Here is a 27813-nt window from a genome sequence, read left to right as displayed (position 1 = left end):
GCTCTAACTCTTAGTGTAGGAAGTATAGTAGCAAGAGTGAAGAGCGAAAGTTGAGAGCCCCGAGACTCATAGCACAATAAATCGTTTCGATAATTACATGACGTAAGCAAAAAAATGAGTCATAATTTTTTTTTTATGACAAGACTCTTAGTTTTTTTTTTAAGTAACTTACCAAAGTTTGGTCAATAGTTTCCTTGTATATGTTTTTCTATTATTTGTATAAGTTATATCAGCTTCATTATATATAAAAGTTCATTTTTAGGTTGGTATGTATCTCGAGTCAAAATTGGAAAAAACGTAAATGTAATCATAAAAATGAAACAAATAATTATTCATCGTTATAAGCATTTTTTTTTAAAACAACCTTTCACATATGTCATGAAATGTACATTTTGACATTAGAATATTGTCATTAATCATAAGCTTCATCAATGACCCTGAATAAATATCAATGTACGTAACTTTGTGACAGATTTTCACAGTCAAAATAAATGTTTAATTGACAAAAAAAAAAAAGACAACTTTCAAACCATTTACTGACAATAACAAATTATCATAGAGAATGTTACCGTGACAAATAATTAAAGTCACTAAATGATTATTGTTGATTTAATTTTAAAGTCATGAAACAATCAATTATAACTCATTTTTCACAAAATCGACGTTGGATTAAACGACTAGAAAAAATCATAAAAAATATTAATGATATTTTTTTTTTCAAAAATCATGAAAACAAGTAAGTGTTGTGAAAATAAAAAAATCAAATCTATTTTAAGCCTAAAATTAGGTCCACACATATAATTATCTAAAAAATGTGACCCCTAGACATTAAATCAATGAGCTAATCCAATATACCTCATTTCTATACTTTTGTGAAATATAATTTCTCCACCCACTTGGACTTCTTTTTTCCCTCTCTCTCTCTCTCTCTATATATATATATGGTCTTGGTCTTCTTCTTCCTTCATTCTTCTTTCTCTATGGCCTCATATTTCCATATTGAACTTTTGAGTTTTATGCAGAAAAAAAGGTAATTTTACTTTTTTCTATTGCTTTTATTTTGTGGGTTTTTAAAGTATATTTTTAAGTTCAAATTCTGTATTATTATTATGCAATAACCAAGTATGGTGGAGAAATTTTCTGCTCCAAATTCAATTTCCTTGAGGATTCTAACTAATGAACCATTTTGCACCTTTCTAATTTTCTCACCTTTTAAATTTACATGAATCATATTGTTCAGTACTTAAATTAAGTTTGAACAATTTTCAACTTCCATGTTTTTTTCTTTTCCTTCTTCTTTTCTCTTTTCAGTTGGATTGGATATTGGGTTATTGGGATTTCTTGTTTTGTTTGTTAAATTTCTCTTATTTTTTATAACGATATTTTTGCAGAGACTAAAATAGAATTCTAGAAGTTAGAGATACAAATAAGAAAAAGGATGACATCAAATTCGAAGTACTTTATGTTTGGACCTCACAAGATACATGAAAATTTTATATTTTACACCACCAATCTTTCATCTGCAATGGTCAACCTTCGTCCTGGTATGTTTCATTTTTCTATAATTAATTACAATATTGTAACGTTAGACGTAGTAAAATGAATCAAAATATAGTAAAATTTTATATTCTATTAAGGATAGATACCGACATACTTTTATTAGTGTCGATCATTGATAGAATCTAAAGTTTTTCTATATTTTGTAAATAATTTCATCCGTTTATCATTTGCAATAATTTTTTTTATTAAATTTCTATTATTTTTAGTCTACAATAATATATATATATATATATATATATATATATATATATATATATATATATATTTATTTTGTCACACATTCTCTTAAATATTCTAAACTATAAGTTATTGTTTCTTTGCAGGTCATATCCTTTATCTCTTTTATTAGTCATACTCTTTGTGGGGGAAATTATTAAAGTTTGAGATTGAATTTCTCGTTATTATTTGAGAGTGAAATTCATATATTTATTCAACTTTTGAAAGCAAAATAAGTAGCTATATGTTTTTTATCGATAAACTTTGGGGATTCTTCGATGTTTTACATCGGTCACTAGAATTTTGAATATAGTTTTTGAACATACTTGATCGTAAGTTAGTTTAATGATAAGATAAAGATGATGCATGTCACACCTAAATATGAATTAAAATTTTGTTTTTAATAAGTGAAAAAATATTTTTGTTTTTAAGCTTTTCGGTGTTTTCTAAGAATAATAATAAAAGAATAAACTATTTATACTTAACGGTAAAAAACTACTAAAAGACAAAAATTCAATTAAAGATTTTGTTATCAAATACAAAAGTTTTGCCACTTTGTCATTTTTGTTGAGATTAAGGAAAGCACAGAAAGGACAGACTTTTTATTTGTAAGTTATTTATACTTTATAAAAAAAAGTCAAGTGTACTATATTTTTATTATTGAGTGATTTGTAAATAATTTATTTTTTATTAATTTTTTACAACACCCCTTCAAAAAATGACAAAAGCAAAGTTAAAATATTTTTAAATGACTTATTTTCTTATGTGGGTTAAAATTGTTAGTCAATAAAATCTCAACGCACAACTTATCCATCACAAATCTACAAATAAAAGTAGATTTTCGCCAAAGAAAATGTTTAGTTCAACTAACATTAAAGTACGATAGAACTAAGATGTTGACGATTTAAATCTCTACACCTTTATTTGTATTAAAAGAAAAGTACATTTAGGATAATGAACGAAAGTATTAAGTTCGAAGAATTGTTTAATCAAAAATGGAAAAGTTGTTTTTGAGTTTAACAAATAAAAACATGTATAAGTGATCCCAAAGCGGATGGTTAAGCGGTTTGGGGATCTAAATGGTGAAGAGGTATGCGATCTATGGCTCACAGCTCAACTAATTGGCGCTAAAATGGAGCTCTTTCACAACGCTTCCTCCCTTACTTTAAACCTTCAAGTAAACACAATCAACTTTTTTTCTTTAATTCATTTCCTCCTCTTTCATTTCTATCTTTAAGATTCATATCATTGCAAATATTTCTTCATATATACTTTCATATAAAAGTTTGTATTTCAACGTAATGTGTTAGGATGGGCCAGAAGCAGGACAAAGTGTATCACATGTTCACATCCATATTATCCCGAGGAAAGCTTGTGATTTTAAGAGAAATGATGATATCTACGATGCGGTACAACCTATCACCTCATTTAAATGTCAATTATACTAAAAAAAATGATAGAGATTAATAGACACTAATATGTTTAATTTCTATCAGTGATATTGATAAATAGTAATAAAAATCTATCATTGAAAATGTCATCTTGCAATAATACTTTTGGATTGTATAGATGAATGAAAATGACAGAGAATTATCAAAGCAACATATTGATTTGGAGGAGGAGAGGAAGGACAGAGGCTTTGAGGAGATGAAAGAAGAAGCACTTCAATACACAAAGCTTCTCTTGATCTAGACATTAATGTAATACTTAATTATGTGATTAGGGTTGTGAGTTTGGTTGTGTCAATTTTAAAAAAAAAACATCAAATTTATGTATATATTATAGATATGATATGTCAATAAAGTATCGATATTCATCGTCGTTTTACTTTGGTGATTATTTTATAATTTCTTACAAAGTTTTATAAGTATTTATACAATATATTAGTGATATTGTTTGATGGTGTCGACGTTAGATCTTTAAATTCACAAATATATCATTATATTTTAAAGAATTATTTTCAAATATGGCAAAATAGACCAAGATATATAGTAAAGGAAGATAGTATATTTATGATGGTTTACAGTAGACTACTTTTATATGTGTCTATTTGCATTATAATAGACACAGATAGTAATCTATCTCTTGAATTATATATCGTGGTTTACCGCATATATATATATATATATATATTTTGATATTTTACTATATTTGTAGATATTTTGAAAGGATATTTTTGTTAAGAAATATGTATATACAAAGTTATATATATTTCAACCGACATGATCTAAAAGGCACTTTTAACATCTTAGAATGAAAACATTTTGGTATGTATTTTGTTGTTATTTTTAGTGTAATAAAAGCTCAAACAAAAAATTGTTACCATTTTGAGAGTAAAAAAAGCTAAACAAAAAGGAAACATCTAAATAGAAAGGAAGCATCCATAACGATGCTCTGATCTGATCCATCGGAGACCTAAGGATAAGGATTTTTAAGCTCCTTTTTTCTTTTTCATAAAAGCATGAGTGACAGCAACATTATGGAAGACTCTTGGGATATGATGAAAGTCGTTAGTAAACAATTGTCTTTTATATGTCAATTTAGTCATAAACTTGAATAAATGTCAATTTAGTGTTTGAGGTTTACAACTCGTATCTATTTAGATTCTATTATAGAGATATACTATTTAAAATTAATAAAATTTCTTACACGTGTAGATTGATAGGCTTACTAAAGATAAAGATCAAGTTTGTATATAATTTTTCATTCTATAATAAAAACCAACAATTATATTTGATAAGATACTCTACGAGATTAAAAGTTTTACAAATTTAAAAAATTTAACAAAATATTGATGGAAAAACGAGACATGTGCGGTGGAAGAATAGATCAAAAATTACTCTAAATACATCTAAACTAAATTAGAAGTTAACATGTTTTATAACTACCCTAATTACATTAATTAAGGTCAAGAGAAATACATACCTTTGAAGCTTCCCAATCTTCAAAATCTCCTCACGAATACGAATCGGAACCACTATTAGTGTTGACTCGCTATTATCTGAACTTAGAACCGGGTTGTGAGACTCGTTAAGTGAAGGAAAAAAATGAGAGATTGATGGAAAAATGAGGAAGAAATCAACATAAATTTGTTAAAAATTTAAGTAGTTTCTAAAATTCTCCGAATAATTTTAAATTACTTTTCAAAACTTACTTTTATAAAGACATAACATGCAAAAATGCACGAAATTTTTTTATAAAATAACACCTCATTTTTCGTTTTCAACTTAATGGGTTATATATTTACATCTTATTTATCCGACTAAGAATGAGTGGGATTATCCAACAAAATGTAGAATTTTCCCACTATCTTTAGTCCAAGGGCAATATGGTCATTTAACCAATTAAAGTCAAAATCAAAATTTTACTTTTTCAAATCAAAAGTCAACATTTTGACTTTTTTTCATTTTGTCCATCTTGGCTAATGTTGACCTCCCAAGCATGAATCCGCATTCATTTTTTTCGAAATTCAAATCACATTTGAATATAAAGTCTGTCAAAGCTTTACTTTTCAAAGTACAAAATCAACATTTTGACTTTTCACAATTTTGACTATTTCCATCAATTTCGAGCTTCCGAATATGAATTTGTATTCATATTTTAATATTTAAATCATATTTAAACATAAAGCTTTATAACCGATGACTATATCACATATATTTGTCTGTTTCTCTCTCTATCTAATTTGAACAATTTGAATTATTTCAACATATTATTCTAAGTTAATTTCATATGAGCTAGTAGGGGAACCTAATGGACCTATAGATAATAGGCTCCAATGATCTGAGATTAACTGGCTAAACTCTATTAGACCGAGCTAATCAATATTCTTTAACTAATGAGTCATTCCACTAAAGTCCCATAGTTGCACTCCCCTCGCTAATAGATATATTTGTGTCATATAACTATAATCAGTAAGTTAATCTTTCACAGGTTGTTTCGACTGGGTCAAAATACCATTTTATCCACGAGACTACATCTTGATATTTAAGTCTCACTAATCTACTATTGAACATTTGGTTTAAGGTCTAACTTATAAATCGAATCCTTCTCAGGCTAATGAGAGGACAGGATCCCTTGTTCAGTTCAAGACTTGGATTCAGTTCTTAAGGGAACAACCTATCTACTAACCCTAAAACGGGTAGAAGTGAATTCTGTCTTGTACCCTATGTGCCTAGCCATCTACGTTATACCCCTAAAATGGGAGGCTTTTAGGCCAGAGTCGCTTAGCTGTTCTCACCTACACAGATCTAAGGATAATATCGTTTGAACAGAAGTTCATAGTTAGCTCAGGATTAAGATTAAGTTATCTATGTCATCATAATCGAAAATAGTCAATTTATATAGTACGTTATAACTTAAAAATAATTATTTCATGGTTTCAATCTTATGTAAACTCTTTACATAGAATGCCCCTACTCCCATGTCTTTACATGAATGATTCAGGATCACATCGTTTGTACTAACTACAGAATGGGCCACATTCATACTGTTCTCGAAATAAGACGCCCAACCTTATTCATAGATCGTTTAGGCTATAGACTCAAATTTGATCCATATTTATGTCTGTACATAAAGTATAAGTATACACTAGATAGACTCAGAACTTTACTTAATTGGATTCAAGATTATAATATTATATTTTTACTAATAAGTCATTGATTACCTCATTGAATAGAATATAATTTTAACTCCAAACTACGATTTCGAGAACATAAATTTCAACAATTTTAAACCACAAACTATGAGTTTTTGGACATAAGTTCTAACAAATATCACAATCTATCTACAATAGATCATGCTACTATTATCGTGATAAATACAAATAGTAGTCTGCAACAAATAGATTGTTACATTTTACTACAGAAGTCTTTGAAATAATTATAAAAAACTATTATGGTTGTTTTTATTGTTGCAAAAAATTTTAGGTTTCGTACCGTTTAGAGAGAAACCTATTATTAGAGATAGATAGAAATGTAATGGTGTCCGTATTTACAAGTAGAAATGTAGTGTTGATTCAAACTATACATTTTCGTTATTTTCTTCTTCAGATAGCATTTCAGTTTCCCACACTTCCGCCGGCTAATTTTACTCTCCCAAATTCCATTCCCTTCCGACGTTCTGAGGTGGCCGGCGCCGTCGCTCTTCGCCGGAGATTCTATTTCAGTAACTATTGCCAGAATCTACATCTTCTTCTTCTTTTTCCTCCACCGAATTCTTCATCTGGATTGTTCTGTAAGTGGAGTTTCTTCTTCTTCATGTTTTTTTTTCACACTTATTTCTCTTCCATTCTTCTTCTTGAGCTTCTGTTTCTTCAAATTTCAAAGTTAAATACCTTCTATGCTCCATTTTTTTGTTGTTGTCATATCTTACCCTTTTTCTTCGGCTTCCCCCCCCTCCCCCCCCCCCCCCCCCCCCCCCCCCCCCCCTTTAAAATTGACATGGCTGGTTCTTGGGGAAAAATATTGAGTTGAGCTTCATTAATGTTTAGAAAATATTGTCGCCTTTTAATTGTTTTTCTGTGTTGGAACCATTCTTGCATATGCATAAATTCAGCTGGGTAGCGAGCGTTTTGATATTCTCACACGTCTTTGCCTGCCACATGTTTGTGAAAATGCCAACTTGTATTTGGGTTTTTTTTTTTTTTTTTTTATTTGTAAACAAAATTAATGATGCATGTTTCACTAAAATCTTCAGTCCATGATGGTTTTTTCTGATTCGATGTATTAAGGAAGCTAGATGCGTGGTTCTTAATCTTGATAAAAATTGAATATTACTTTGTTGTAGCGTCATTGTTATCGTGGCTGATTTTGGCATTTTGCTTGTTTCAGATTTATATAAAATCATCAACTTGAATTGGAATTCATTCTTGTTCAGAGAACTTTGGTAGCATTTGTCCTTGTTGGGCTATCTGAGCTGAGTTATTTCCCCCAGCGTATGTAATATTTTCTAGGGGAAACTTTAGAAAAGATGAATGCTTTAGTACCAGGCAGGTTATTTTTGTTTGCTGGAGAGTCGTTTCCCTTCCATAAGTTACCGCAAGTTTGTCGATCGACTTTGTTTCACAGTGGTGTGTTTTGTCTTAACAAGGCAGAGCCGAACCATGGACCCCTTACTCTTGCTAGCCTTGGGTTCAAAAGTGAGTTTCAGGAGACAGACAAGAGCAAAGTGAATAAAGTTACCGAGTTGGATACCCCACGGGATATCTCGAAAAGTAGAGTAAAGATTGTTCGGAACAATGAAAAGAAGGTCGGTGGAACGAGAAGTTCGGTAGAAATACAGATGGCTCCATTTGCTGCCAAGTCATTTTCTGAGCTTGGTCTGGCAGATGCATTGATAGAGAGGTTAGAGAGTGAAGGATTCACAGTTCCTACTGACATTCAATCTGCATCAGTTCCCACCATTTTGAAAAAACATGATGTTGTCATTCAATCTTACACGGGTTCTGGGAAAACATTAGCATATGTTCTTCCCATCCTTTCAGAAATAGGTCCATTTAAGAATACAGTTTCGAATTACAATGACGAACCTGGAAAGAAAAAGGAGATAGAGGCAGTTATTGTAGCTCCATCAAGGGAGTTGGGAATGCAAATTGTGAGAGAGGTCGAGAAGATATTAGGACCTGCAAACCGGAAAATAGTTCAGCAGCTTGTTGGAGGTGCGAACCGATCAAGGCAGGAGGAAGCTTTAAAGAAAAACAAACCTTCCATTGTTGTTGGGACACCAGGAAGGATTGCAGAGATTAGTGCTGCAGGGAAGCTTCACACACATGGTTGTAGCTTCTTGATCTTAGATGAGGTGGATGAACTACTTTCGTTTAATTTTCGGGAAGACATGCATCGTATATTGGAACATGTAGGAAGAAGATCAAGCGCCAATCCACGCGGATCAGAAAACACTCAAGCAAGAAGGGCAGAGCGACAATTAGTCATGGTGTCTGCGACAGTCCCATTTTCTGTAGTAAGGGCAGCTAAAAGCTGGGGATGCGACCCTCTTCTTGTCAAGGCCAACAAGGTTGCCCCACTTGAATCGGTTCCTCCCTCGGGACCGGTTAATCTGAGAGCACCTTCTTCTGGATCGACGTCGAATTCAACTTTGCAGAGTCAGACTGCCATTGATACTCTACCTCCCTCTTTAAAACACTACTATTGCACATCAAGGTTGCAACATAAGGTTGATATGTTAAGACGATGCATTCATGCACTCGATGCCAAATTTGTGATGGTTTTCATGAACCACACAAAGCAACTTAGGGACGTCGTCTTCAAGTTAAAGGCTCGGGGGGTGACTGCGGCAGAGCTACATGGAGATCTTGGAAAACTTGCAAGATCAACTACTTTGAAAAGTTTCAAGAATGGCGAATTAAGAGTTTTAGTGACCAATGAATTATCAGCTAGGGGTTTGGACATTGCTGAATGTGATCTTGTAGTCAACCTGGATCTGCCTACAGATTCAATTCATTATGCACATCGAGCTGGCCGGACGGGTCGGCTCGGGAGGATGGGGACTGTGGTGAGTATTTGTGAGGAGCCAGAAGTGTTTGTGGTGAAGAAACTGCAGAAGCAACTTGGTGTGCCCATTTTAGCTTGTGATTTTAATGAGGGAAAGCTTGTTCTGAATGAAGAAGAGAAAATCTAGAATCCCAATGGAGATTTTGTGTTACTTTTCTAAATTCTTTTATGTTTGGTTAGTGAAAATATTTTACATACAAAGTGCTTCAACCAGAGTTATTACGTATTCTAATTTATATTAGTAAAGGAAAATAGTTATTTTTGCTTCTAGAGTATCATCTATTTTTATGCATTCTACCAAATTGTTCAATCATAACTTGTCACGTGGTAAATTTTGTTTTTTTTTTTTTCCTTTTAATAGTTTTTAGAATGCTAGATTTTGTTATATTTCCAACTTCTTTAAAAGCATAGTTATACACTCAGTTATCAGTTCGATACCCACTTATGTTTACCAATAAAAAATACATAGTTCTATTTGAATTATTTTTTATAAATATTTCAAGTTTCGTGATTTATTCGTATATTTTAGTAATTTACATGCAATCACCTTTACAATCAAAAGTGTAATAACTATAAGAATATTCATATATAGGTTTCATGCTTGAATTTTGAAAAATGTGTCTAGTTGAGTCTACGTGCTTTAAAAAATATCCAATCGATGATCTTTCAATTTAATATTTAATAAATTTTAGATGCAGTCAAAACTTTTAAAAATTTAATATAAAATTTAATTTCTGTCTAACTGAACTTAAAAAATTTTCGTACTAATAGGTACATTAATTTCTTAAAAATGTAAAATTATTAGACACAAATTGAGTAGTTGGTCTTAAGCATAGTTTTGAAATTGAAGCATTACAGTTATAGTGAGGTCGATGCTCATTTCTATGAAATGGCCTCATGTTTGAGGCTGCATGAGCTTTGGACATAATAATATGTTTCCTCTCTACTTTTCTTCTTTGCTTCGAGAAATTTGAGTTTTTTCTTTCTTTTTCTGAAAAATGGCTATCGACATATCGGTAATACAAGAGCATAGTATTGAAAAATGGCTACTAAACTATAGAATCTTTGTATTTTTAAGGCAAAGAAAATAGAGAAGTTTGAAGATTTTCTGATATTCTTAAGTTGAATTGAAAGAGAAATACATGAATGAATATACATAACATGATAAACCTAAGATTGAAAAGGTAGGAAAAGTTAACACATAACCAAAAAAAACCACAGCTGTCCTTAGAGATGAGGTTATTAGAGGAGCTTGTGATTTGGATTGAAAGACTTTTTAGACTAAATTCAATTGTTCGGATCTTAAATTTTGTCAACCTAACTCAACCGGTTGGGTTGGTTTGAGTTACTGAGTTATTTATCTAAATTTTAGTTCTAAAACAACAAAAAAAGTTAATGCTAATTTAATTATAACAAACTTAATTTTAATTTATATAATAAATTTTTTCTTTCCAAAGTGTGAAAAAACTATTTTTAGGGTGGTGGAGAGTAAACTTTTAAAAAACATTAATGAAATTAAATAAAATTAAAATAAATATATTTATTAATCTATGAACCAACCCACCCATAAGATTTTTGTTTATTTGAATCCAACACACCTTAAATGAGTTGAATTGATCGGTTTTTTCGGGATGTTAGGTGTTTTGAACCCACTAGATGTCATGTATTTATATGAGAATTTAAATTGTGTGGATATTGGGGGAACAGTTTATATGTTCTAAGAAAAAAAACAAACAATGTTACACGTTTTCCTTCATTAAGCATCAAACATTTTGTTTCATTTTTTTTCTGGACATATTAAGAATATAATCAGATACTGTGACAAATTTATTCTATTATAAAATGACATTACAATGGAATACATTATGTACAATATACATGAATACTAAAACTGACAAAACTTTACTCTTCAATAGATCATCAATAAAACTTGCCTTTCCCAACTAGAATCGGCCTAAATCCATTATCCTATCAATAAAACTTGCCTTTCCCAACTAGAATCGGCCTAAATCCATTATCCTTTCCCCTTCCTCTTTCTTTGAAAGTGGCCACCAAACACAATCCCTACATCCTATTTGATTTGATAATGATTTCGTTTTCAACTTTTTAGATTTTGAAAATATTTAAACCTAGAGTCAAATTTAGGAAGGAAAAAAATACGTTTCTAGACTCAAAATTTGACTTAGATTTTGAAAACAATAGATGAAGTACCATTTAAAAGTTCAATTGTTTTAAAAAACGAAAATGATTGTCAAATCGAACATAGATAAATCCATTTTTATTAGTCAAAAATCAGATATCAAGTTGAGTCTTTCAATGATGGGGTATCGTCATAATCTGCAAGAATTAGAAGGAAGTTAAAACTATTACTAGTGAAATAAGCAAGAAATATGCACTCAATTATCTCGAAAACAAGCCGTTGTAAAGAAACCACCAAATTATGTTTGATGAAAAGATATAAAATAAATAAATGAAAATAATAGTTATCAAGTTCTTATTGAAGGCATAGTTCTCTGCAAAATGCTATTGTGAATCTTAGCAAAAAAAAGTATTTTTAAGAAAAGTAGAAATAGTTAACTCTATATGCTATATGTTATTGAGTATGTTAAGAAGCAAAATAAAGAATAAGTTCCATCAAATGAATCCATTCTCACAATGAACAACTCTAGTTGCACGATGTCATGTAATATTAGCATCCTATTTTAAATCCCAGTAACAAATTAACTTATATAGGAAAAAGTTGTAATAAAAGGAGGAGGAGGGAGAGAGGAAATGATAATTATAAAACACAATCTTAGAAAGCATGGAAAAAATTATGCTCAATGAAGTTTTCGATTTTAGAAATGTTGATTCACGTTCTATGGTTTGTGCAAAATTACAAACGACCCAAAAAAATTTACGATCATGTCATTAGAACATTACATTTTAGCTCTCCTTCTGAAGAACGTCCAGTGACATTTAAAACATACTAGCCATTGATTATTGATGATTAGATTTGAGTTTGTTCATATTCACTTGTGTTGGTTTTTTTTTTCATATTGTAGTTTTTGAGTTGGTAGATTTTTAGTAGTCCTATACAAGTGTGTACTTCGATATGAAGTTAGAAATACTATTTTTTGCATCATTTCAATTAGAAGTTGTTTCTTTCACCTATTGAATTCCTCTCTGATCAGGAAAAGTAAGTGGCAAAAAGCCAAAAACTCTTCAATTTGAGCTAAAAAAATCCTACACAAGGTTGCATAATTTTAAGCTACAAAAGACATCTTTTCACCCAAAAGACCTAAATGAATCTGAATTCAGTTTCATTCTCACTTTTAATACATTATGTACCTATTGATTTTATGTCTTTGAATTTATTGAAGGTTCATATATGAACTCGAAGAGTTGGGTTTGAATCTAGACTACATAGATGAAAGAAGGTTGTGTCCTTTGTAGTGACCTTTCATTTAGCATAAAAGTGATGTATTTTTCACATTTTAGGATAAAGTTGAATTTGAATGAACTTCTCATAGAGTTTAAAACTCTCTCGAGCTTTATGTTGTCTTTGTATTCTTGCGTTTAGAATGCATGTTTAAAACTTTCAATCTAGTTTGATCAACTAGATTATGGAAGTTTGAAATATTGAAAATAGAAATCAGTTCTCTTTTTTTTTTCTTTTTTTATCTTTGATCATTTTTCTAACCCAAATTTGTTTTACTTTTTTGAAGTTGTTTATCAATACATTATAGTTGTGGAGGTTCACTTCGAATAAGGAGAGTTCTCATTTGAGAAACTTCCATTTATCAAGAAGAAATAATGTTTCAAGGGTTATGAAATCTTTAATGATGTAGAGAAAAAGATACCTGAAGAAGCAGGGAGATTATATTTTCGCTTTAGAAATGTGGAAGCTTCCGTATCTTTTTTATGGCACAAGATTCGTACCAATGCCTGGGAATCATTAAATTGAAGACTGGCATTATTACTACACGGATCCAACTCAGTAGAATTTTTCCCACTTGAACTCATCAGTAATTGGATAATAGTTTCAGTCTGCAGGAAAATGCAACAATTTGAAAACGCAGCCCACATGAAACCCTCTACTACGGGAACTTAATTATCATATAAACTTGACTAATAAGACAAACTAACCGGAAGTGAATATAATCCCAATATTTCTTCAGCAAATTTGGCTTCCTTCTCAACAAGAGTACGGGGAAGGCCTTCTCCATCAGCTATAAAGAAGTCCTGAAATTGACGGATGCAAGAGGCAATATTGTCTGATTCTTTTATCGCAAACCAAAAGTTCATACAGACATTTTTTTTTAATTTACAAGCAAGGTACGACCTTACATGTTACAAGAATTCTATATCGCAAAGTACAATTATAGAAGTAAATTTAACTTAGTGTACATACCTTCAACATGCCTAGATCTTCCCTAATTAGAACAATATCTGAATCAGAAAATCCACGTGAAGGACCTCCACTAAGCATCACCCATGTGAAGGCTTCCTGGAAAACAATACATTTCCGAGGAAAAAGTGAAATGTAGTAGGGTTTTTGTGGAAAGTGAAATAACAATAATTTCAATGGTTTGATGAAATTATAAAGGGAAGATTGACCATTATCTCAGAGTTAAAGAAAATGTTTCAACTATAATTTCATTGATTGGATTAGCGTACCATTGATGCTCGACAAATGCTTAGTACCACAAGATCCCTAAGAGTATCATCGATCATCCCACATACATTGTTCAGGACCTATGAGAGCCAGCTTAGATTAATACGACCCAGAAATGAAAATTATAAAGAAATATAGTTCAGATATCCAAGGTGTGCCGGACAAAATTGTCCAAAATATCACATTTCGTGAATCAAAGATCTTACAACATCAAGATGCACGAGGAAGCCTTCTACTCGAGCAGCTTCAACATTGCCACGATACAAATATGAGAGGAACTCGTCTCTGAGATCTGAGAAAATAACTCTTGTGCCTGGAGAGTAGAATTTGATCAAAAGTAACACTATCATGCAGAGATGAAAAGATTGTAAAAATAAGATTTTTGACAGTTACATTCTACAATCATCTTCCAATACAGTTTAAAAATAAACCGAAAATAGAAGTGTAAAAAGAACTTCACCCTGATCCAAACAGAATGGAAAATTTCAGGAGACAAACTAAACCATGCGTGAATTAAATAGGCTACATCCTTCCCAGTTCCCCCTATTGTGGATATACTTGGATAGAAATTACGGAAATCAGAAAATGCATTTTACTGTTAGGGTCAACGAATTATATGTTTAATATACCTTAACATCACTAACTGCAAAAATTTTCAAGATAAAATAGAACTGGCTGCTAATCTTGACCGATGTAAATAAGTTTTTGCAACTCACCAGTAAAGTCACAGAACTTGCTGATAGATTTTGCGATGAAACTCTTAATGTTATTGAAAGTGTTGGCAAACAACTCATTAGCTTCGTCACTGAAGGTACCAATACCACCATTTGAAGTCGTGGAAACCTCTACCTGGGCTGATTGGACGATGATACAGATATTTTCAAAGAATCATTTTTAAATTAAATGAAGCAGAGGCAATACGTTGGAATAACCACTCTAAATTTATTATAGACATAAATAAATAAAACTGCTTCAATTCAAGGTGTCCAGGTGTTGTAAAAATATTCAATTTTCCGTCAAGTACAGAATCATCTATCTAATTTGCAATGGATTTAGAGATCAACAAATTTGAAGAGTAAGACTTTGTTTGGTCTCTAGTATTATGTTTGTGCCCTTAAAATCTAAATAGCTACAAGGTATCTAAACTTTGTGGATTAATGATGTATTATATATATATATTTTTAATCTAGAAGCACCTTGGTCCATGATTTTAGGTGGGGCTGTAAAGAACATCAAGTAAGTACACTCGTAAATCTGGGTTATAAAGTCTAAGTTGTAATTCTTTCATAGTAGACTTGTTCATGGCACGGGTGCCCATAAGTTTTCCCTTGTGCAGGATTTTTATGTAAGAAAACTATGATGTGATCTCTATCTCCTTAACTACTCTTACTCAATTTATTATTTTAACTTAGTATACAAGCAAAGTTGTTAAAAGACTCAAAAAGATTGAACATTTTAGGACAAAAAAAACACGTGATCCCTAAGGCTTGAGATTGGTCTCTATTTAGTCCTTAACATGAAAAAAATGGTTCTAAAAGACCCTTTTCTTTTGACAAAATAAACTTTCTGGTCTCAAATATTTGGTGTTGGTGTATATTTGGTCTCTAAAATTTTCAAAATAGGCACTTTAGGCCAACCAAAATGAAGTCAGATCACTAGTTTCTGTCTTTTACCAATCATTAATCCTATGCATATTGAACACAAATATCAAGTAAAAGTACCCAGTTTATGCTTGGCAGATCCTCCAAGAAGTGCCCAAGATTTTCCAACTCTGTCCTCCAGTGTTACAATTTGTTTTTGAATATACTGCATGAAGAGAAAATAGCCATATCACAAAATAAAACTAACAATCGGCAATGCCATTAAATGCTGTTTACTATGGTTGCACAAGAGACTTGAGGGGGAACTGCCATCCGCCAATCTTGTAATGTCATTAACAGACCTCACATCTCAAAAACCATGCCCTAGATATTAAAAATATGGTATTTACAATATGATAATTATCTCACGTAACTTTAAACATGCTGCACATTTAGCGAGACAAGGAAGCTTGTAAATTATAGCATCACTTACACCAAGAGTATTCAATTTAATACAAAGCTTCGATATTGTCAGGCCATTCAATTTTCTGCTCACATGCTCGTCTAAATGAGATTCAGGCAACTTTTTCTTTCCTGTTGTGGCTGTCTCCACAAAACGAGTCAGTGGAGGAACAGGTGGATACAAACAATTCTTCTCGACTGCAAAGGAAAGATAATATGATCAAATCACCAATAAAATGACCATTTAAAGAGTAGTAATTAATAAAGGAAAGATAATATAACCAAATCATCAATAAGTTAACCGTACATGATCTTGGTCTTCAAACTCCAGAAAGGAAAGGAGTACACGAAAGAACCAGTCATGGATATGCTGGTTTATGATAATATTTAATAAATGTATAAATGTATTATTAGACCACCAGTTGTATCCATAAATGAGTGGAGCGGTAGAAAGAGAAAAGAGTTTGTTAGGGAGAGGAGCCATCATCTAGTGGGACCACAGATGAGATGGTTAGAATAGGGACTATTATGTAGTTGGACCTAGGAAGTTATCTTGCTTTTGATGTTAGTATAGAGTCTTGTCTCGGGAGTGCAAGGAAAAAGGTCATATAATACCTTAGAGTATCTTTTGAATTCAATAACGAGTTCTTGATTCCTATCATATATATTCATGTGAGTTGAGTGTGTTCAGTTTTCCATCAACACACATTCTTCCTAAATTCAGAAATTCATACATTACCTAACTGGTTGAGCAGACCAGATAAATAGCCATCCAAGCTGTGGTAGACAATGGACAGGAGAGCTTGCAAATGTGTGATGTCCATCGGAAGGTTCAGGTCAAAAAACTGATCAACAGTCTGCAAGTTTTTCATTATAATTCCATAATATTAAACAAACTTTATAACATAACCCTCAATAGTAAATTCAAAAGGAAAAAAAAAAAAACTACTACTATTTCCACCAGTTGCATATGGTATTGATTATTTGAAAAGAAGGCAGGACAAACCAACAAGAATCACCACTAACAACTTAGACAAATTTCCAGGTAGAATATAAACTCTAGTGCTAAAAATTTATTGATCAGAATATGTAACAGTATCTCTATAAATAGTTTATTTACTCCAAAACTTCAAATATTTAAGTACCAAGTATCATTGCAATTCATAGGAACAAAACCAAAACTCTTTTCATTAAGACCTAACTAAAGTAATTGTCTTCACAGGAATAATACCTCCTCAATTATTCTAAAAACTTCAATAACTGATGCTGCCAAATTTTGCTGAAATGATATCGGCTCCCAGTTCTTCACTTGCCAAAAAATGGAAGTTAGTTAAAAAGGTATGAATGTAGTGTTAAAAGGATATAAATCTTAAATGATTATTCTGTACTTCGTGCAGTTGTTTGAATCCATATAAGAAGAGATCATATATATATATATATATATATATATATATATATATATATATATATATATATATATATATATATATATATATATATTTTATAAATCATAATTGAATTCAACAACTAAAACTCAAAAGCCAATTTCAAATCAACCTAATCGTTTGATTTTTCTTTCTTTATCTTTCTTTTTTCTTTCTCCGTTTGGTTTGAACTTTTCAGATTATAGGTTAAATATTGATTTTTGTTTTAGCATTTGTTTTTTAATTTTTATTCCTAGCTTACAAATTTGAAAGACAAGTTTGGATTGTATGATATTACAACTCATCTTGAAGGGGAGTGTTGTAAATGAATGTCAAGGTTAGGATATTCTTATAAATAACTAATTAGAAAAATATCTCTCTTTTATCTTTAACCTTTTAGACCTAAAATTTATGATTTTGATTAGGGTGAATTATATTGGCCTTTCTTGGAGGCCATCCTACACGTGAAGTATTGTTGGTGGACAAGGAGAAATATTGAAAATTTCACTATTTTTTACATAATTAAGAAAATGCCAAGCTACTGCTTTCACTCACACAAGTATCATATTACGTAGTGCTCAATTATTAACCCAAAAGAATCACTCTGCAAATAACCAACCTCTAACTTGAAAGCACGTCCCGTCCATTCAGATGTTTGTTCCAGCTGATCGATCATCCAGTCAAGAATTATAGGCTTGGCAATTTGTACAATCTGCTAAAAGACGGAGGAATAAACAAATAGCCTACATGTCTGATGTAGTATGCATCTACAAGTACAAACAACACCAAGCATGGATGTAACACAGCCATTAATGAAGAGAAGAGTCCAATCAATTTCTCTATACACACGCGCACAAATCAGAAGATTCTAGCCTAAGAAATACAAAGATACCAAGAGCTTACAAATGGAAACAAGCAATAGTAAAATATTTGATAAGAATAGAAGATATTGTAAAGGTAATGAAATTAAGATTCATCAAGGCTACAAAACAAAAAATAGCATATTTGGATTGAAAAATGCAATCAAATCTCAAACATATGCTTGTACACTCGCTGATTTGAGTGGAGAGACAGGTGAGGCAAGGCCATGATGACATGGGCGAAAAGGTGCTGCAGCAAGGGTGCGGTGACAAAAGTGGGGAAGGGAGCAAAGCATTGATGAGAGGTGTAACAGAAGCGAAAGAGAGAATATTTTTATATTATTGCCACATCATTCTCAAACTAGTGTAAAATATGTCATAAAATAAGGGTAAAAGAAGATAAAAAAGAACACAAAAGAGATAAGATGGAGAGATAGTAAAGTAAAATGGTTGTCTATTAATTTGAATTACATGACCAAAAGTTTTCTACAAACCTCTGTTTATGAGACTGTCAAGTGAATACGGATCATGACTATGGGAGTTCATGAACATCTACTAATTACAATATTCATAATAAAATAGTGGTTTTTCCTCAACATCAGTAATATCAGTTAAAAAATGTACCGTCATCTTTCTGTTGAAATACCTAACTAAAAGTTAAAATCAAAGTTTATTTTGGAACATTTTCAAAGCCTAGAGGTCAAATGTATGATTTCAAAAGTTAAGGGACATTGGAAACTATTTGTGAAACCTCATGAACTAAAAAGGTATTGCTGCCATGCTTTAGTTCTTTGGCTTGTGGTTACGTTGTTGGAGGTTTTTTCTTGGGTTTTGGTTGTCTGTGAGGAGTTCTTGTTTTTTTGCTCCTCTTCTGGGGTGTTTATTATTATTATTATTTTCTTTGCTGGCTGTATTTTTACCTGTTAAAATAGAAAGTGTCCAAGAAATATAAATTACAAACAAAAGAGACAACACAAATATAATGCATGACACACCCACATGCCAGTGTTCATCAAACTAGCACATGGATATGCAAGGGATACCATATGAAAAAGATAAAATATGGATGCATGAGATGCATATATAAAATCTACAAACATAACAATGGAACAAAACTTCCGTATAACCAATCAAAACCATAAATCAAAATCTTGGACCAGAGTTGAAAACTTATTAAAAATGTGTACCATAAAAAAGTAACAATTAGGTAATTTCAACTATGCGCTACTTCAAATAGGACGGAGAGTTGTAACATGGTCCAAATTGATATGTATAATCTTCCTACTAATGGAAGGATGGTTATGAATCTATGATTACGTTCTCTTGAGTTCAAAAAGACCACAAGCAAACAGAATAAAATTTTCAAACCCAAGCATTACACAACCAAATGTGACAGTGAAAAGGGAGAAAATTGGCTGACCGGATAATGCTCGAGGTCTTCCTTTAGAAGTGGACTTAATATGCTTTCTTTGGAAGCAGAAGTAAACAGACGAGTTAGCTCACGATCTAAGGAATAGGCAGCAGGAAGCACTGACCTTACATCATCAGAAAGATTTGATACTTCCTTTAAGAATGGTTTCTGTTATTTGATGAATAAACGCCCAGAATAAGTAACAAAAAGATGAAACTAAAAAGAAGAAAAGAAGATAGCCGCATTGGCAAAACACAAAAATTTACAAAAGGAATTAACGAAACAAACCAATTTTTCTCCATAAAATTGGTGCAATAGCATGGCTGCAATTATCCCAGAATCAGGACATAATTGACGTAACACTGGGAAGAATACAGTAATTTCTTTCTCAGTAACCAATCGTAGCCTATTGGCAAGCAGAGCCAGCGGGTGTATACTCTCTTTGGATTCAGAATTTACACTATCCTCTACCTAACCAAATAAGCATACTAAAATCATTGAGTACACTATGATGTAATGTAATGAAAAAAATGCTTTCTCACTTAATCATATAAGGATACTGTCGGTGTCATATACAATGAGACTTACCGCTTTGTAAGCAGCTTCAATGGACCTCTCAACATAGGTTCTGAGTTTTCTAGTTCCAATCGCTTTCAAACCATCCAATCTTGTTAACTAAAAAAATTGTTGACTATTCACATAAGTTTCAAAAGAAAGAGTAAAAAGGACAATTTTATAATGCTTTCCGCACCCTTTCCCTTAATATCAGTCCAGTTGTAAAGTCGAGGAAAACGGGAGGAGGAAAAGGAAAACCCTCTTCCCTTAAACTAGGAATGCTGTCACGCCAAATTATCATAGTTGCAGACTCCTAAAAGGAGTTCTTTACAATGATTTAGGCCGTAACTTTCCAATATCTATGGAAAGGCAGCTTCCTTTCAAAATAAACAAATAAAAATCATATGCCTGATTAGTTCCAATTTGAACATTTAAAAAACTTGAAATTCATTATAAAATTTCACACAATCTTAAAACTAAATCCTGCTGCCCTCAAAAGTATTATTTTAATTCCAACTAATTTAAAATAAAATAAAAGTTGATTGAAATGCATACCAAATACTTTTTTGTTTCTTTACCTAACAAATGATATGAGGAATAACTCTACTTTTTTCCGGATCAGAAAACCTGATTTCATTAGAATAACATGAAAAGTGCAAAAGGAAATACAGAAAACGTCCAACAAAAGAGAGCACCCAGACTTGGGACCAAGTGCACTAAATATGAGCCAAATTCAAAAGGAATCTAGTAACACGCTTGCTGCAACATGTTAAATCCAATAAGAGAACAGATTTCTTTTATAGATCTCTTTAAAAGTTCTCCTATTCCTTTGTAACCAAACCCCTCAAACAATAGCAAAGAACGCACCGCACTATAGATGATAGGAATAACTAGCTATTTGAAGCAACTACCATAGATAAATAGAACAAGCTCATCAGTTAAGCTCAATTTTCCTTATTGTATGTTATGATACATGAATAAAAGGAATTGAAACAATCCTCAAACTTAATTATGCAAGCACCAGGATATTCCTACAATTTTGCAAATTCAGTTTGCATTTGGCAACATAACTAAAGCTAGTTTAAAAATTCCATATAACATCAAGATGATTACCTCCAATCCCTTTATACCCTCATCATAACAATTATGATAAACACGCAAAACTCCACATGACTAAACAATTCAGGTATGTTATACTCATAACTCTTAAGTCTTTGTTTCATGAATTAGGGGGTTTGCCATTATAATTTTTCATCTTACTCCAAGAGAGTTTGTGTCTTTGTAGATCTTAGTAACTTTCCAATCATCAATGAGAAGTTTTTTTTTAGCTAAATAGTAAAAACAATTAGGAGGTTGGATTTTTCCTGTTGAATTTATGTTGGAAGCAAATCTCAATCGAGACATGAACTAGCTAAAAAGTAAATTTATGAAAAACTAAACAAGCACAAGATATCTACAAAATAAATACCTATTCAAGTACATTGAGAAATTACCACCTACCTTTACAGTATTGCAATCATAAGAAGTAACAACTCCAACGATGGACAGCAAGCACACCACTTTTCCAAAATAAGAAGGTTTCTGATTTAAAATAAAATACCTAAATTAGCATAGGAAAATGATATGGGTGCACAGAACATTTAATGACGTGATAACGGATAACAGATATAAGGGTAATGATATACTTGAAATAATAATGGAGGTAGGATGATATCGGGACCTTACATTAAGAAACCTGGGTAATATAAAAGATTTTTATGGGGTTGACAGGATATTAGAGGGAAAAAAATAATTAATAATTGAAATTCACCTGAAGGAAATGCAAATGATAGGCTTGTAGTTTAATGTCACACCAACTGCTAATTAAGAAAAAGACGGCCTCTACCAAACTTAACTTCATTTCATTGCCATTGCCATTGCATGAAATTGAACATGAAAGGCTTTCCAAATATTGTTCCTCCTTCCCCTCATCGTTTTTAGATGATGCACATTTTTGCAACTCAACTATAGCATCATCCAAGAATGAAACTTCATCTGTCTTGACAAACTTCAGTAGAAAAAGTTAAATTAGATAAAAATGCAACCAAAAATATTTTCCTAAACATGCAGCTACATCCTTTCTGTGCCTAATAACTAGATGATAAGGCATATTTCTATGCAGTGGAACATCTTTAAAATTTGAATGTAACGAAAAAACACAAAGAAAGAAAGAAAGAAAGAACCTCACCAAGAATAACACAATTAAGAAGAAAAAACATTACAGGTGACAACACAAGATCTTTCATTTTGATTCCATGTTGAACTTTGAATAACCTCTAAACTCAAAAGTTTAAATCGATAGTTTGGCATATTTAACCAAAATATCTCAACATGAACCCCGAACCATTGAAGAAAAGTAGAACTTCTACTGACATGTAAAGAGACGTTTACAATCAGGAAGAAAGACTAATAAAATATTGTGTCTGCAGGAATGCAACAAAAATAACAGGTGTTCTAGCAGAAATAATCAACAACGGTTCGGGAATAAAATAAAAGATTACATGGCATGTCTAATCTATCCTACCATAACAAAGAAGTTATTAAACAGTGAAAAATCATTAACAAAGACATTAGTTTATCAATTTGATGAAGAATTCAATCGTGCAGTTAAGAAAATAACCCCAACTAATCACTTCATAGAGTACCTGCTGAAAAAGAACCCACCCATGGATCACACTGTGTATTTCCGGAGTGATTCCTAAAATAGACCATGTCAATTTTACAAGGCCGAGACTGTCATTCGCTTCCTATACAAACAAAAGAAACTAATTATCCTATGTTATGAGCCTTAGTTAACAACACACGTAAAATCAACTCAAACAAAAGTTAGAAGAAAAACGTACCATAATGGAATGGTTGGCACCAAGTATGCCAAAAAGCAATTTCTCGTATAATCTGATGTTAAAGTGATATGCATCAAGGGCTGACAATTTTGACAGTACTTGTGCAATACCTGACAAAACTTTAGCACGCTCAGATGGAACCATATCCACATCCCATTCCTATAATGTTCAACAATGAAATAATTCAGATTCTTTTGTTAGATCGATCATAGAGGAAATTTTGAAAACTCAAAAGCTAGCCACTCTAAACTAGCATTAAATACTATGTATTGGATTAAAGTAAACAAAAGGAAACGGAACCTTTGTACTTCTGATCTTCATAAGAGAGGTTTCACAGATTTGTCGTTCAGATGCCACAAGATTAGCACAGAAACAGAATTCTTCCAAAATATTGACCTATTGTTGCAGTCGCAGACGCCAAAATTTATAGTTAAAGAAAGGAGAAGACATTTTATGTCTATATCAAACTTTAGTCACATTACTACTCCTACATTAGATACCTCATCCGTTTTAAGAAAATGTACGATTACAAGAGCTACCACTTAGTACATTGCAACTTCCGACCATTGCGGTACACTCAGTTAGCCAAAAATAATAATAAACAATCACATTTAATTAATTTCTTTTCCAACTTTTTCAAACTTGTACACTCTTACGTGTAAGGTTTTCTTTTTTTCCTTTTTTTTTTCCTTTTTCTGCAAGTGCTTCGAAGAAATTCACACAAATGCTAACCATTACATGATATAAAATTACATCCACTTCCTTCTATACTGCTAGACCACAATTGTGATCTGAAATGCTTTTATCTAACATGAGAATGCGATACAAAATTATTAATTTCAACCTACAGTTCAAATTAGCCAACATCTGTGGCATAAAAGTAAAGGTTATTACTCATAGAACTACAGTATCTATTAACCCCTTCACTTTATTGCCACCGTACCAAATTCTCATAGTTGCAGGCCCCAACAGATATATCAATCTCTACAAAAGTATCAAGGTTTTCATTTTCAAAGTTTCAAGAGCCCAAGTCTGGACTACAACATATGGAAAGTGTAAGGACCTAGATTAGAAAGTTTTTCACTTCTTCTCAGTTTTTGAATATATGGTTTCCAATATATGTATATCCGTACGAAGTTCTTTTTTTTTTTCTCAGAAGGAATTCATAAATGAGCGACTACAGCGGTGTGGTCATCAGGCACCCAAGTTAATTTTAATACAACTGGTTGCTCCCTACTAGATGTTTGTGGTTCAAAAGTAGAAACAGCAACGCATAGAAGGAACTAGAGAGCTTTTGAACCATTTTAACTACTGTAAGAAAATACAAAGATTTTTTCTCCTTCAGTTGTCCATGGTTGATTAATTACCTGTCTGAGCTTCCATTGCATATAAGATTTCTCACTAGGAAAATCAGATCGGAAAACACTATGCAAAAGGACTAATACAATTTGAGGAATGTTAATTTGCCCCCAGTTTCTCCTTGCAGCTAATTCCATCAGCCGTTTCCTCATGCATGCATCAGCAACTCCTGAAATCTGGTCAAGTTATATAAATACTGATTCAAAATCAGCTATTGGCCAAGTTAATGAGGGAAGAGATACAGAGAAAAAGGGAAACAGGGAGAACATGAAACATCTATTAATATATTTATCCTGCTTTATGAGTCTTTCCAAGCCAGCTTGTGGCAAGGCAATTGCATTCAGTTAAGGGCTTGGCATCTATACATGTCTGATAACCAAGCCAACTACATGGCATAAGCTATGAGTTAGAAAAGAAAAACCATACTTTACGTCAGAAAAATCAACATATATGAACTAAAAAACTTCTGTTAACCTCTTAAGGACAGAAAATCTGCCACCACTGTATGCAGCTAAATGGCTATAATTATAATGTATTTAGTGGATTGTAAAGTTTAAGATGCATGACCTCAAAGTAAAAAAGAAATGGCTATAAGTTCATCTTAGAGAACGAGTCTATGCCATGCCTGCATCTGGGTGTGAACAGCATGAAGCAAATTTAAATGTCTTTCAAAATTCTTTGATTGAACATCTACTTCATCCCTTGTACTTTTCATCCCTGCACTATGTTCAATAACATTTTCTTTGTTTTTGTCCTCAAACGAATAGATTTCGATCCTGGTTAGAGAGAGAGAGAGAGAGAAAATAAATGATAATGGAGACATACACATTTTATGTTCCCTACAGCTTTCAGGAAAAGAAAGAAAGAAAGAGACATGAACACATATTCATGTTGAGGTACTTCGGAAAGGAACCACAATATCTGGCAAGTATAAGCAGGAAAATAAATAAAATAAAACAGCATTCCCTAAGAAGAGAGCACACCTGGAAAATGCCATTGATGCAAGCAAGATTATATACGCTGCTTCATCCAAGTCATCATCTGCTAATCCTTTAATAGTCATGGAACTATGAATCAATTTTCAATATAACGGTTGGGAGGAGGGGGAGCTTATACAAACTGAAACGATGTTTTGGAGAACTTTTTATATGAAATAATCATTTACTTATCAAAAGAGAATACTACAAAAGAGCGGAGATGTGATATCCCGCCTTGGGATTTGTTTTGGAAAGAAAAGGTAACCCGAAAGAAAACAACTAGTCAGATAATTCCCTTTCATGGAAAAATATGAAAGATCAATCATTTCAGTTTCTGAAACATTCTGAAATAAAATCCTGTTTCCATAGAAGAATAAAAGCATCAAATACCTGTGTACAACTTCGGCAGTCCTAAAGCCGGAACTTCCGGATCTTTCCCAAGTTTCGAAGGAGTGACCGTTGTTCCATTAGACTGTGGGCCACAGTCATCACTAGATGTTGCAATATTGTAATCAAATGAAGAATCAAGCAACCTAGATGAAGATGATATGTCACTACTAGAGGACCTTTCCACCATAATAGGTGGCGGTGCACGGCTAGGAGGTGATCCAGACAAATCTGGATGAGAACGTAGAAAATAAGTAGTCCGGAAACGAGATTGTATCTGCATTCATGCATCAAATTAGTTAGTAAACAAAATTGCGTTCAAACTTTTTATCAATTCTAATGAAATAAAACTTCCTGAAACAAAGTCACCACACTCCTAGTTACAGTTAAATCTTCGCAAAGAAAAACGTCCAAAAATCGAATTTTTTTTTTTGGGTAAAACCCGAAAGTCAAATTTGTCAAAGTCGCCTCTTCGTTAGGTATATGATCAAACTACCCAAACAAAGTAACGACGCCCACACCCACTCTGGCGCACAAACAATGAAATGCGACGGAGATAGTCCGGGGGAAAATGTTTGGTAATCGTCGAATAAAAAAGAAATCACCAGAAAAACTTCGGCAGAGCTTAAATTTCAATCCAGCATTTTCAGGTAGTGCACAAACTAAACAGTCCGCTTCAGAATCTAAATTTAATTAAATAAAGTAGAGAGAAACTCGGGAGCATTAGAAGGATATATCTTCTTTCAATAGAACAACAACGCAGCAGAATATTAATCGCAAAGAGAAAATACAAATTCAAATAACTTCTCACAATCATATACTTACCATTATCGGGTAAGCAGATTCATGTAGCTTCCTCTTAGATGCTGTAGAAATGTCAATAACTCCACCTAAGCAAGAACATAACAACGAAATTAAATTCATCACAATTGTTCGCAGTTACGCTGCTCAGTCAACTAAAAAACAGAGAACCCGCTATTAAAACAAAATGAACAACAGCTAACACTCCGCCACAGACCAACATTCCGAATCCAACCAAGTAAGTTCAATCCACTTTTTACTTGAGAAAAAAACTAAAAGAAATACGACACAGAATTCCAGCTCCGTTCCAAGTGTTAACTATATAGTAAAATGCAAATTCGAACCATATCTTACACTAAAACCAAGCTAAAGAAATTACAAGAACTTCATTCAAATCTCACACAGGAGGAAGCAGGATTACCGGATTTAATGCACTCCAAAACATAGCTAGCACTCAGAGAGTCAAGGTCGACAACGGAGAAATCAGTAACAGGACCGGTCGGAGTCCTCAACTCTCTGATCAAACGCGAGGACAGCAAGAATGCCAACAGCTTTTGCCTATCACGACGGTACCGCTGCAACAAAGAACTTGAATCCATCGCCGATCACCTCAACGAAATGCAAGAAGACGAAGAAGAAGCGGTAAAGATCAAAGAAAGTGGAAGCAAAGCGCGAAAAATGGAATCTAATCATTAAAATAAAAATAAATAAATAAATATATATAACGGCCATTATATTGCAATAGAAGTCGAGGATTTCACATTTTGTTATTCCGATTTTGCCCTTGGAAAACAGAAATGAATTAATTGTATAGTGACGGTCAGCGCCTAGTTGGGGCGTTAAGGTCAACTTTGTTTTTTGGAGACGTTTTATTTTTCAAATTTTAACGGAATGGCTGTCGACTTGAATTTCGATATCGGCGAAGATTATTACGGATATGCCCCTTGGACGGGGTTGTATCCTGAGGAGACTTTGCTAAATAAATTCAAGTTGTAATAAATAAACTAAATAAATATTATTCCTTTTGTTTTATAAGATTATATTCTCTTTAGAATTGTTACTTAATTTATTTACGTCAATTTATTGAATTGATGAATTTTAGATGTACGTTGAATGTATTTATGATTTTAAAAATAATTTAATTATAAACACATTTTCTAACCTGTAATAA

The 27813-nt window shown here is 32.3% G+C and overlaps 3 protein-coding genes across 5 annotated transcripts; 2 read left to right on the top strand and 1 right to left on the bottom strand.

The window, feature by feature from the left end:
- The first annotated feature begins 838 nt into the window (after positions 1–838).
- On the top strand, positions 839–3603 carry LOC103490973 (bifunctional bis(5'-adenosyl)-triphosphatase/adenylylsulfatase FHIT-like). Of its 2 annotated transcripts, none has more exons than XR_007821872.1 (5): positions 839–1030; positions 1392–1544; positions 1884–2953; positions 3087–3185; positions 3346–3603. XR_007821872.1 is itself a non-coding variant. In XM_008450739.3 (5 exons), exons 3-5 carry the CDS (start codon positions 2831–2833, stop codon positions 3466–3468), a joined length of 345 nt encoding a protein of 114 aa, XP_008448961.1. In that variant the 5' UTR covers positions 862–1030; positions 1392–1546; positions 2807–2830; the 3' UTR covers positions 3469–3603. The 2 variants fall into 2 exon arrangements, 1 of the variants encoding a protein (XP_008448961.1); XM_008450739.3 differs by having other exon boundaries at positions 862–1030; positions 1392–1546; positions 2807–2953.
- Positions 3604–6688: 3085 nt separating this feature from the next.
- LOC103490972 (DEAD-box ATP-dependent RNA helicase 47, mitochondrial) lies at positions 6689–9557 on the top strand. The gene is made up of 2 exons (XM_008450738.3): positions 6689–7011; positions 7608–9557. Exon 2 carries the CDS (start codon positions 7747–7749, stop codon positions 9412–9414), a length of 1668 nt encoding a protein of 555 aa, XP_008448960.1. The 5' UTR covers positions 6689–7011; positions 7608–7746; the 3' UTR covers positions 9415–9557.
- A 1542-nt stretch (positions 9558–11099) lies between these two features.
- On the bottom strand, positions 11100–27325 carry LOC103490971 (protein unc-13 homolog). 2 transcript variants are annotated; one of them, XM_008450737.3, is made up of 26 exons: positions 27064–27325; positions 26667–26731; positions 25845–26118; positions 25461–25527; positions 25103–25253; positions 24486–24653; positions 23419–23514; positions 23119–23277; positions 22921–23022; positions 22047–22283; positions 21737–21817; positions 20270–20356; positions 19970–20152; positions 19691–19849; positions 18030–18122; positions 17218–17289; positions 16726–16843; positions 16018–16184; positions 15666–15750; positions 14661–14798; positions 14151–14257; positions 13947–14024; positions 13681–13776; positions 13416–13511; positions 13130–13316; positions 11100–11624 (listed from the first exon to the last, which is right to left on the bottom strand). In XM_008450737.3, exons 1-26 carry the CDS (start codon positions 27239–27241, stop codon positions 11587–11589), a joined length of 3282 nt encoding a protein of 1093 aa, XP_008448959.1. In that variant the 5' UTR covers positions 27242–27325; the 3' UTR covers positions 11100–11586. The 2 variants fall into 2 exon arrangements, with proteins under 2 accessions (XP_008448959.1, XP_050942462.1); XM_051086505.1 differs by having other exon boundaries at positions 25461–25518.
- Between the last annotated feature and the right edge of the window lie 488 nt (positions 27326–27813).

This window comes from Cucumis melo, chromosome 6 (assembly GCF_025177605.1).
Source record: "Cucumis melo cultivar AY chromosome 6, USDA_Cmelo_AY_1.0, whole genome shotgun sequence".
Classification (NCBI taxonomy): domain Eukaryota; kingdom Viridiplantae; phylum Streptophyta; class Magnoliopsida; order Cucurbitales; family Cucurbitaceae; genus Cucumis; species Cucumis melo.
This window is presented reverse-complemented; position numbering and strand designations above follow the sequence as displayed.